This window comes from Schistocerca piceifrons, chromosome 6 (genome assembly GCF_021461385.2).
Source record: "Schistocerca piceifrons isolate TAMUIC-IGC-003096 chromosome 6, iqSchPice1.1, whole genome shotgun sequence".
NCBI classification, from domain to species: domain Eukaryota; kingdom Metazoa; phylum Arthropoda; class Insecta; order Orthoptera; family Acrididae; genus Schistocerca; species Schistocerca piceifrons.
Genome location: NC_060143.1, coordinates 374,667,851 through 374,680,224, shown reverse-complemented (window position 1 = coordinate 374,680,224; position 12,374 = coordinate 374,667,851). Strand labels below are relative to the sequence as shown.

At 40.0% G+C, this 12,374-nt stretch overlaps 1 protein-coding gene across 1 annotated transcript in view; it reads right to left on the bottom strand.

Moving 5' to 3' along the window:
- Nucleotides 1-7,260: 7,260 nt before the first annotated feature.
- The window catches only part of LOC124803332 (cytochrome P450 4C1-like), a 73,076-nt gene continuing 67,962 nt past the window's right edge, over nt 7,261-12,374 (bottom strand). The window contains exon 8 of the mRNA XM_047264516.1: nt 7,261-8,724. Coding sequence (XP_047120472.1) covers nt 8,457-8,724 — 268 coding nt within the window. The 3' untranslated portion in view covers nt 7,261-8,456. The remainder of the gene's footprint in view (nt 8,725-12,374) is intronic.

Genomic DNA, 12,374 nt, shown 5'->3' with positions numbered 1-12,374 from the left:
TAAAATGGACGCAACAGTAACTCGATGTGTGATAGATGCACCATAAAAACATATAAAACTAAGGTGGACCTTGCTCAGTGATATTAAATAAGGTCACAACCAAGACAGCCATTATCCTAAAAAATTCTGAACTTGTCAACGTAGTACCCAGCCACAACGGAATAGAATAATTTTAACATAAACTTTGTACGATATTTTTCAGATCTAAATCGAGACTCACAGGTATCGAAACATGTTTGGGTGAATAGAAAAAGAAATGAGTCGCTTTCTGCATTAGCTGAAGCCTAAAAAACCATAATTTAATCAGCAAACACAGAAAAAAATGTCAAAAAGTTGTATCGTAAGCTTTACGAACTCAGCCACTTAAAAGAGCACAGAGATGATTTTCAGGTGCTGTAAATGGTATATAACTGGCTCCAGGCCGTGATGAGAAGCATCACGGCTGACGCATTGTCTAATGGCACATTCCTAGACGATGTGGTCCATTTCGAAGAAGATTCCGCCCTTTGCACGAAGCCAGTTCGCTCAATTTCCACATTACGACGACGACTGCAGTGTTTTCCGCGTGCCCCTCTTCCGAAAAACTTTATGTACCTCCCATTGGTGGTATTGTCAATTGCCGTCTGTGAATGGGGTCACTGAGTTCTAACACAGACCTTCTGTTCCTTCTGCACTATGGGAAATTCGTGGGAGAGCCACAGATTTCTAATTCTACTGGAATCGTACTTGAAACCTGGATCACGTAGATGGAAATGTAATGACCTCGTCGTCGATGGAATGTTAAACCCTAGACAGAAGGATCGGCAGTAATGCTTTTGCAAGTTGTAAACGATGAAAGATGCTGCGTGATTTTTTCATTCTTTTTAAATGAAAATTTATCGAGCTGTCATACAACCACTTACATAGTTTATTAATACATACGTTGTTTGTATTAGACATGTACGCAAGCCCATATAAGGTGACACAACTTTACATACGTGGTTGCAAATCTAAAATCATACGTGATACAACTGTAAGTAGTAGACAAATACACCATATTTTTGTTTGTTTGTATTCCACATATATTTGACACAATTCTGCATTAATGGCATTTGAAACACGTTATAGCAGCAGAGCACCGCTTGCAATGCTTAACAACATAATATTCCGTGCAGCATGTAGCGTCGTCCTATTACGGATAGAATTCACGAAACAAACCATTTCTCTCACGAGACTGAATGTGCTCCATCTTCTTTGACACATGCTAGAAATGGAAGGAACAGCGCAGTCTACATAATGTAATACAGTCCTAGCAGCTGCATGCGTTTGTTTGATGTGTAAGTACAACATAAACTACGAGGGCGACTATTTTCGTTTTGTTTTCTTTCGAACTCTCACTTCGAATGTACACGTTCGCAAAAAATGTTACGTACTTAGAGTGTTGTTCGTTTCTATTGAGTCGAAGAGAAGTACTTACGACAAAGATATTCTAATGCTTGTCAAATTAGTGCAAATTAATTTGGACAGATATTTGAGCGTACTGTTAATTTTACATCCAAAAGGAGATAATCCTTACGGATTTATGTAGGAACGTACGAATAAACGTTGCACTGAGATATTGTTTCAAAAAGCGTCAAGACACGACTAGAGCAGCGTACGCGATGTTTATGATAGTGTAACAACAAGGATCGGAATCCTAACAGCTCGTGCTCAAAAGATTAGTATCCAGGTTGCAAATACGTTTAAACTGCGACCAGTTAATGCGTCTTACCTTTACTAACATAACTGGATACATTTAGAACAAATTCCAGTTTTCTGATTTCACAGTCTGAAATTTTTTTATATTCTGAGCAACCGCAGCTCTTGAAAGGCATGATGTCAGGAAGAATTCCGGTAACAGCTGATAAAATTATTGTTCATTGAAACACAATCGGTTTTGCGGCCTAAAGCCGAATCATGAGGTGCAATGTACGTGGTAAAGAGCAAAGTACAGTTACATCACATTTTGTGGATACTAAAATTAATAAAGGAATGTCTAAAGTATATTCACAACGTTAGAGGGTCATCGGTATACCCACCGGACCTTGTCAAAATTTACTATTCAGTGAATACGTCAATGCTATGACGAGCAAAAGGTAACGAAGACGTGCTCCAGTCTTACTTCGTCCAACACCGGGTCGCCCAACTATCACACCGGGAAGACATTACCACCTCATACACTCCACATAGTAAACTGTATAGTGCCGCGAATAATCATGTCAGTAGCGTCAATTTATTTATTGACAGTCAGGTCCTTTTAGAAATTTTCAGAGTATTCTCTTTTTTTGTATTTTTTTCTTTTTTTTAGCTGCAGACAATTTTCACCTATTAGCAGTTTGTCCTAAGTGAATGGAGCACGCCTGCGTTACCTTTCGCTCGCTATAATATTGACAGTATTCACTGAATAGTGAATTTTGACTAGGAGCGATGGCTATACCTATAACTTTTAAGCGCTGCGAGCTTATTTTAGACATTCCTTTATTAATTATAATATATGCAAAATGTGATGAGATCGTACTTTGCTTTTAGCATGTAGGGTGCTCTTATGATGCGGCTTGAGGTCGCGCGACCGTTTGTGTTTCGATGGATAGCAGTTTTACCAACTGTTAGCGGAATGGTTCCTAACATCGTTATTTCACAGTAGCAGCAGTTTATTTGCAGTATGATGAAAATACATTTTCTTGAAAATTATTCGTAAGAGTATCCCCCCTTTCAATATGGAAACAATGACTGAAGAATCTTGCGTAATTTTTATCGCATGAACATCTCTTTAAGTTATCGATTACATATGAACAATTAATACTGCACTTGTATGGGCGCCGAAGTTCTCCAATTAGTGTTAATTGTAAATGCTACATATTACCGCTAACTAAAATAAACTGGTCACGTAATTCTAAACAATGGAATGAACAAAAATAAATGAAACTAAAGTCAAATATTTCAATTTCCCTTGGTCAACAACTAAAACTAAACTTTGTGACGTCGAGACATCACGTCTTAAGCAAACTGAGGAATTTTAATTTTGCTTGTGAACCCTTAAAAGTGTTAGGAACCTGAGAGAAACTTATTGTCTGAGTGTTATTGATGCTAATATTCCACAGTATCGTACGTACATTACTGATTGCTGCCGTACACAATGAAGCATTTTGAGCTCTCCTATAGTCTTTCCGCTTGCCTATTGTGTGCAATCCCCTTCTAATTGAATCATTGTCGCACACATCACGGAGAAGCACAAGTTGCCATTGGTTCCTTTACATTTTGCAAACTAAAAGTTTCCTACATGAATGATCATCTTGTGTTTCCTAAATTCTGGTGCATTAAATAGAAAAGTTTTTTTTTTTTTTTTTGCTGTTTTGATAGTAGTAGCAGCAGCAGCAGCAGCAGCAAAAGATATGTGTTTGGTTAATTTTTGTGGCATATGTTCTATATTTTGTGCAAACCATATGGCGTTACCTAATTATTAGACACGTGAGCTGTGGTTTCATTATTTTTCAACACTGTGAAGGGCACGTTTCACATTTCCAAGTGGAAGTGGTATTTAATAATTGTAAAAGGTGCTGTTTACTACAGGAACTTTGTCAACAAAGAATACATATTCTGAGCAACGGGAGAAATAATTAAAACGATGCATTCCATTTTCCCACTCTGTTTGACGTTAAAGTGGTAGTAATTTATTTTGTCAGTGGCAGTTACTGGAATTATGGACAGGTAACAAATACTGTTGTAATGGACAGAGCTAAACGTTTTTTTAACAGTAGAACAGCGTGCAAATAATGGACTGACAGCAGCTTTAAAATAAAAAAAGTGAACATTGGTCGTTTCGTTGACTCCAAACTTCGGGTGTTTTCCTGCATAATTTGTTGATTGATTATACATCCAAAAATCACGAAAGGCGCGACATGGCACTCAAGCACTGGTGAGCAAAATACATTATATTACATACTTCTTTTCATTATATGAAACCACACGATTTCCAAGAATAAGTTAGCTTACATACCTACTGCGATTCGTTAGATGTATTCAGAGCGGGTGGTGGGATGTTATCAATAATCTGTACCTATTTCATATTACATGGGCAAACGTACTTGAACCGAACTGAAGAAAGATGATATTGCCTGACATTCCGTCGATGATCGTGTCACTAGAAACGATACACAACCTCTATTTGGACTGGGATAATGCTGTGTATGCCTTCTCAAAGTAACAATCCATACTATTGCCTTTAGTGATTTAGTGAGACCACGTAAACCTAAATTTCGATGCATGGTCGGAAATTTGGATAAAGCTCTTCCGTAACGCTACTATTGTGCCTTACTACAATAGGTGGTTCCCTGGCTAAACTTGTATTGCACACGCCTCTTGTCCCAACATGATTGCTTAATACATTCTTGACATACATGACATTAACTGATATACATTAATGCCACTGTACTGTGTTTCCTGGTATGTTCGTTATGCCTGTTCACTTCATGAAAGTCGCGTTGAAAATTCGAGATGAAAAACTTTATCTGAAACTTTAGACTGCAATAAAGGCGAATGCGCCAAATTTAAAACACGAATCTTTATTACGTAATAGATAATCCAATTAATCAACAAAAGATTAACTCACAAAAGGACGGGTATTTGTAGCACAGCCAAAGTAAGGCTACCCGCAGGATTTATCTCTTCAAAATTTTTTTTTTTTTGTTTTCTTCCAGATTAGCTCTTTTCTTATCATTCATAACACCTCAAGGATAATTAAATCAGTTCCTGGAAGATATGATTTCTAAATGTAGGTTTTTGCTCCGCTGTCAAACTATTCTCTCAGTTTACTTTTTCCACGCACAAAGATCTATACTGTGCATCACACACTTCATTCATTCGTCCTTTTTCTAATTACTACACTATTTTCGTTCAGTCTTTATCAGTGTATCGTCTGTGTCCTATTTCAGTCCAATAACGCATTTAATGCACATTGTTCGTACCTATGGATCAAAATTGTGTCAATTTGTATACGCTGAGATTACTTTCATTTTCACGAATACCATACACATTGTGGCGTACAATTGGAAGTTAATTTTGTTTAATTTATTTCATTGTCATGTGCAATATTTGTGGGGCTAAATAAACAGGAATAAAAGAGAAAGGGGAAGCAATTTAATCGCTCTGGTTTTCTCATTCTACAGCTCTTCTGATCAGAGGAAAGAAATATTTAGAAGCACTGTTGGTTGCAGTCATTATTATCTTTTCGACTAACAGTCCTAACTGTCTGTTACGACTCGTCCTTTCTCTTGTAGGGCCGACTCACCTATCGCCATATCGTGTTTAGCATTTGTTGTAACATTGGCTGCTAAAAGCTACTTCATTAGTAAAGGTCAATGTTTCGTCATCGTAGCAGTGTGTTAATCGTGTTAGTAATCTTGTTCATTTCTGGAATTCCGTTAAATGGAAATATCGGTAATGATTCTATGTGCTGTACGACAGTTTTGTATTTCGTATGATATATCTAGGTATGCTACATACTGAACTGCCCTACAAAACTTGCTCCGATAAGCATGATTCTTTTGAGGGTTGTCAATCTGCATTTAGTTGTTTGGATTAACCTGACAAATTATCAACGTTTTACGTTGCACTTTAGTGATGAATAGAATATCGCTATTCATATCCAGTATTCATGATAGAATATTGTACTACATCTAAGCTACCCTTACGTTGAAGATGAACATCGGGAGAATTGTTGATCAGAATCTTCTTGATAATGTGTAAAAAGTATATAATAAACAGATTGGTGATAAACGGCAATTTGGTCGAGCTCCTCCTTTTATTTACTAAAATGCAGAAAATTCTATTCCCGGTTTCAATTAGAATTTTATTTACATCATACTTTCTCTGTATTATTTCTCAATGGATTATGTCTCGTCATATCAACATAGAGTGAGAAATTTTCTATTTACACTATCATATGCTTTATTTAAATCGATGAACAGGATATGTTACTTTTTTAAAATCGACATATCCTTTAGTTAAATCTGTAGACTAAAGAAAACTATCTGCATAAGATGGAGGTTTATGAGGTTTTAGCCAATTAGCAAATTACTTATGGTAGAGGGCAAAGAAATTAAACAGGAATTTCACGAAGAGCCTTAACAAAACAACAGCGACCTGTTAAACATTATATTTATTGCAGACACAGTATTACAAAAGATGTAAAGGGAGCAAGATCACACCATGAGGCCGGGGTAAGGAAGGTTTCAGAAGAGGATAAACTTATCTAATGACAGCATTCTTCAGCCAAGTCCTACTGATGACAAACATTGAGCTGGATACAAGGAACATGGTACTAAAACTATAGCTCCGAGCGATGTACTTTATGAAAATGAAAAAATATGTTTAAAAAGTTAAGTGAATATATGACACACAAATAGAATGGGTATGTGGAAGGAAAGCAATATGCAGAATATTCTCACTAAGAGCTTGCATCCTACTTCCTCAATTATTTGCTGTTCTCCTCTACAGTTTCTGGCTTCTACAGCTCCTCTAGTACCGTGAAAGTAATTTCTTGATGTCGTGACACATGTCCTATCCTCCTTTCCCTTTTCCTTGTCAATGTTTTCCACATATTTCTTTCCTCTCCGATTCTGCGCAGGACGTGCCTTCATACCTTACCTTATCAGTACACCTAATTTTTAACATTCGTCTGTAGCAACATATTTCGAATGGGTCGATGATCTTCTGCTCCGGTTTCCCCACATTCCATGTTTCACTACCATACAGTGCTGTGCTCCGAACATACGTTCTCAGAAATTTCTTCCTCAGATTAAGGCCTATGTTTGAGACTAGTAGACTTCTCTTGGCCACGAGTTCCCTTTTTGCCAGTGCTAGTCTGCTTTCGATGTACTCCTTGTTCCGTTCGTCACTGGTTTTTTTGCTGCCTAGGTAGCAAAATTCCTTAACTTCATCAACTTATTGACCATCAATCCTGATGTTAAGTTTATCGCTATTCTCATTTCTGCCCTTGTCATTCCTTTCGGCTTTCTTAGATTTACCCTCAATCCACATTCTCTCCTAATGTTCATTCCATTCAGCAGATCATGTAATGCTTCTTCACTTTCACTCAAGATAGCTATGTCATCTGCGAATCGTATCACATATCCTTTCACCTTGACTTTCAGTTCCACTCTGAACGTTTCTTTTATTTCCATCATTGCTTTTTCGATGTACAGATCGAACAGTAGAGGCGAAACAATACATCTTTGTCTTACACCCTTTTTTATACGAGCACTTCGTTCTTGGTCGCCCAGTCTTGCTTCTTCTACATACTGTATATTACCCGTTCGTGCCTATAATTTGCCCGAATTTGTCTGAGAATTTCACACATTTTCCTGTATTTTACAGCGACAAATGCGACGTCAGGATGGGTGACCGCGATGGAGATGTAGTTAAAGAATTCTATTACCTTGGCAGCAAAATAACCTATGACGGACGGAGGAAAGGGGACATAAAAAAGAGATTACCACTACCAAAAATGGCGTTCTTGGCCCAGGGAAGTCTACTAATAACAAACATAAGCCTTAATTTTAAGAAGTAATTTCTGAGAATGTACCTTTGAAGCACAGCATTTAATGGTAGTGAAACGTGGACTGTGGGAAACCTGAAAAAAAAGAGGTTTGAAGTGTCTGAGATGTGGTACTACAGACGAATGTTGGAAATTATTTTGACTGATAAGAGATGAAAGGAAATGGTTCTCCAGAGAACCAACGAGGAAAGGAATACTTGTCAAACGTGACAAGCCGAAGGGACAGAATGGTAGGACATACGTTAAGACATACGGGACAACTTCCATGGCACTAGTCTACTAATAACAAACATAGGCCTTAATTTTAAGAAGAAATTTCTGAGAGTGAACGTTTGGAGCACAGCATTGTACGGTAGTGAAACATGAACTGTGGGAAAACCGGGAAAAAAGAGATTTGAAGTATCTGAGATGTGGTACTATAGAAGAATGTTGGAAATTATTTTGACTGATAGGAAAGGAAATAGGATGGTTCTCCAGAAAACCAACGAGGAAAGGAATACTTTGCAAACGTGACAAGTAGAAGGGACAGAACGATAGGACATACGTTAAGTCATCACGGGAAAACTTCTATGGCACTAGAGGGAGCTTTAGAGGGAAAAACTATAGAGAAAGAAAGAGACTGGAATACATAAACCAAATAATTGTGGACATAGGTTGCAAATGCTCCTACGGGATGAAGAGGTTGGCAGAGGCGAGGAATTCGTGGCGGGCCTCATCAAACAAGTCAAGAGACTAATGACCCGAAAAAAAAAAATTAACAAGATTGTTCTTAACGCACTACGTTATTTAAGCTTTCTGGAAATGGGAACAAGTATTAACTATAGCAACAAAACTATAATAACGAACACACTTGGAAATTCAATGAGATCGTCATGAAACGATCTCACTCTACCGTCGAGACGGTATCTGAAACTGCCTGGGTGTTGGGCATTCTGAGTCGCTGCAGACGCCCGCAGTGGAGGGGTGATGCTGAGCCCGTGGTCAGCCGCCTGCGCAGCGCCTTCGGACAGCGGCCGCGTCCACGGCAGGCCGCAAGCCGCCTCCGCAGCACTTGTCGCGTCCCGTGTAATCTGTTTGCCGATAGTCCGCCCGCCCTCACCAGTTGTAGCTGGCGCGCCGCGGCGCCGTCTCGATGTACTCCGGCTCCTCCTCTGCGAGGCACACAAACACGGGAGGACTCAGCGGCAGCCGCACTGAACCGCCTTAGGACACTCAGTCTCACTACCAGTACATTTCAGCGGAGACCACCTAGTCAACGCTTAAATTTATGCAGAAGTGGAAATCAGTAAAGAGGAAGGTTCCTTCGATACTAATAGTAGGATGTCTGTAAAATACTGTATCGAATTTATTAAGAAAGTTGTAGATAGAAGTAAGACATAAATCTCGACGGTATTATACAGGTTGCTTCATAACAGGAGCAAGAAAATAAAGAATTTTCATTTCCTGTTTGGACGTAGCTGGCGCGCCGCGGCGCCGTCTCGATGTACTCCGGCTCCTCCTCTGCGAGGCACACAAACACGGGAGGACTCAGCGGCAGCCGCACTGAACCGCCTTAGGACACTCAGTCTCACTACCAGTACATTTCAGCGGAGACCACCTAGTCAACGCTTAAATTTATGCAGAAGTGGAAATCAGTAAAGAGGAAGGTTCCTTCGATACTAATAGTAGGATGTCTGTAAAATACTGTATCGAATTTATTAAGAAAGTTGTAGATAGAAGTAAGACATAAATCTCGACGGTATTATACAGGTTGCTTCATAACAGGAACAAGAAAATAAGGAATTTTCATTTCCTGTTTGGACCCTCCATTCTTCTTAAAGACAAGAAACAACATCATTCAAAAGTTCTGTGGTACTACCTGGGCAGCAACGGCCTTCACTCTCCACACCTCTGCTTTAGAAATTGTATTCTCGGCTGCCGAATACTACGCTCCTATTTGGCTAAACAGCCCACTCTAAGGATGATTTCTGGAGTAATTAAACCCACTCCAACGCAATGGCTCCAAATATTAAGGCACATCCTGGCGCCACACCTGCGACGTACTGACGCCCTTGTACGTGAATACAAAAACATCATGGGAAATCGAGGCCTACCAATACACCAAGACACTGACGCTGCAAACACTAATAGGCTTCATTTGGGAGGAAAATGGTTCAATCCCACGTCCGGCCATCCTGATTTAGGTTTTCCGTTATTTCCCTGAATCGCTCCAGGCAAATACCGGGATGGTTCCTTTGAAAGGGCACGGCCGGCTTTCTTCCCTAATCCGATGAGACCGATGACCTCACTGTTTTGTCTCTTCCCCCAAACACCCCCTCCCCTAACTAATAGGCTACGATCTAGGAACCCGCCAACAAGAACAGCAAGGACCTGTGTACAAGAAAGTTTCAGTATCACAAACGCATGGTCTGAAAAATGAAACGCATGGCAAGATTACAACATGCCTTGCATCGCACAAAAGCCACCTGGTTTTGACCTACCACGCAAAACGTGGTCCACTCTAAATAGGATTCGAAATCGTCATAGCAGATGTGCTTACTCCCTGTATAAATGGAGTAAAATACCATTCCCTCAGTGTGACTGCGGAGAAAATCAGACCATCAGCCACAGTGTTGAAGAGTGTTCCAGAAGAGCCTATAAAGGGAGCCCCGACGACTTCCTGCTGGCAACTCCGGAGTCGATAGATTATATTAATAGACTTGATGTTTGTTTGTAATCCTTAAACTTTGTTATTTTTTGCAATTATTAACGTTTCTTACGTGTCTGTATTGCCATACGATAAATAAATAAAATCTTCCTAATTATCTCAAAAATTCTCTTCCGTATCGATTTTGTTAACGTTTGGAGTTCCTGCAGTGAAATTGTTGCCCGCTCTTCACGTATTCCACATTTCAGTTCACATAAGGCTTTCATTTACCTTCCATTGAGATAAAACACGCCTTTCAAGTATTCTCCAACGTGCTACTCGCGAATCATATCCAGGCTACGTACAGGCTTGACGAAGACAATGATATCTTTATCCCCAAACCACTTTTCGGTTGTAGCTGAAATATGCATACAGGCATTATCATGTTAAAACATTAGCCTTTCGTTCCCTATGTCCTCATACAATCTAATTAGTTCTGTCTAGCATTTCAATGTGCATGTTTAACTTCATTCTAGTATTCATCCTAGAAATGCGTAAATTAGCTTTAGCGTCCCATAGTGCCCGAATCATCGGAGTTCGACCACCAAATTTTCTGTTCATTCTTTCCTGGTGCTCTGTTCTCAGACTTGCCAGTAATATTGAAATCACTCCCGCTGTGGCCTAGCGGTTCTAGGCGCTGCGCGCGACTGCTACGGTCGCAGGTTCGAATCCTGCCTCGGGCATGGATGTGTGTGACGTTCTTAGGTTAGTTAGGTTTAAGTAGTTCTAAGTTCTAGGGGACTGATGACCACAGTAGTTAAGTCCCATAGTGCTCAGAGCCATTTGAATCATTTTTCTAGGCGCTGTAGTCCGGAACCGCGCTACTTCTACGGTAGCAGATTCGAATCCTGCCTCGGGCATGTATGTGTGTGATGTCCTAGAGGACTGATGACCTCAGATGTTAAGTCCCATAGTGCTTAGCGCCATTTGAAACATTTTTGAAATCCCTCCGGCCCATCCAAATTAGACCACTCCCCAGCACTGTGGACCGCTTTATTCCATTCTATGGCGTATGTTTTTCAGCAAACTCCAATGTATCCTTTTTATGTTTGGGTGTGACAACACGTTTCTACAGTCGTTCCTTGGATGTAAGATTTTATTTGACAAAATTTTTTGTACATGTCTGACAGTTCTGATAACTGTGAATCAGCGACAAGTTCACAAGAACAACGGTTTGTGCCCCTTGCTTTGAGTAAATGGCACTGTTTCGATGCCTCAAATAATTTTCTACCTAGTACATATTTTACGTCCTGTCCGTACCGTGCGCTCAATCTAACAAAATTATCAATCACTGTACTTAAACTGTTCAGCTTGGCCCCGTTTCCTTGAACGCACCAATTTTTACTTCATCTCATGATAATTGTTCTCCGTGTGTCATTGTCACAATCGCGGTTTATGTACACAACACAGGTGTAACTAATTGAGTCTGTTCCATATCTGCAATAAAGACACATACGCCGACAATAACACCGCGGAGAGATGACTGCCTTCATACTGCCTTTCACTCTCACCACCTGAATCGTTGATGTCTTGTTATATGCTGTATCACGGATATTAAAGTCGATACCATGTGGCTGCATTTGTCGGTGTACTGCATCTCATACTATTACATATACACTGTGTACAACTACACACTTAAAAAAAGATTTGCATCACCTTTTTATTGCTCATCAAAACGACACGTGGCACGTTGTACCGCCATACAGTGAGACCTTCAGAAGTGGTGGTCCAGATTGATGTACACACCGGTACCTCTAATACCAAACAGCACATCCTCTGCCTGTGTTGTTCGTGGCATGCTACCCACAATTTCATCAAGGTACTGTTGGTTCAAGCTGTCCCATTCCTCAACGGCGATTCAGCGTAGATCCCTCAGAGTGAGTCACGTCGTCCACAAACAGCCCTTTTCAATCCATCACAGGCATGTTCGACAGCGTTCAAGTCTGGAGAACATGCTGGCCACTCAAGTCGGGCGATATCGTTATCCTGAAGGAAGTTATTCACAAGATATACACGATGAAGGCGTGAATTGTCGTCCATGAAGACAAATGCCTCGCCAACATGCTGCCGATATGGTTGCACTATCGGTGGACTATGGCATTCACGTGTCGCACA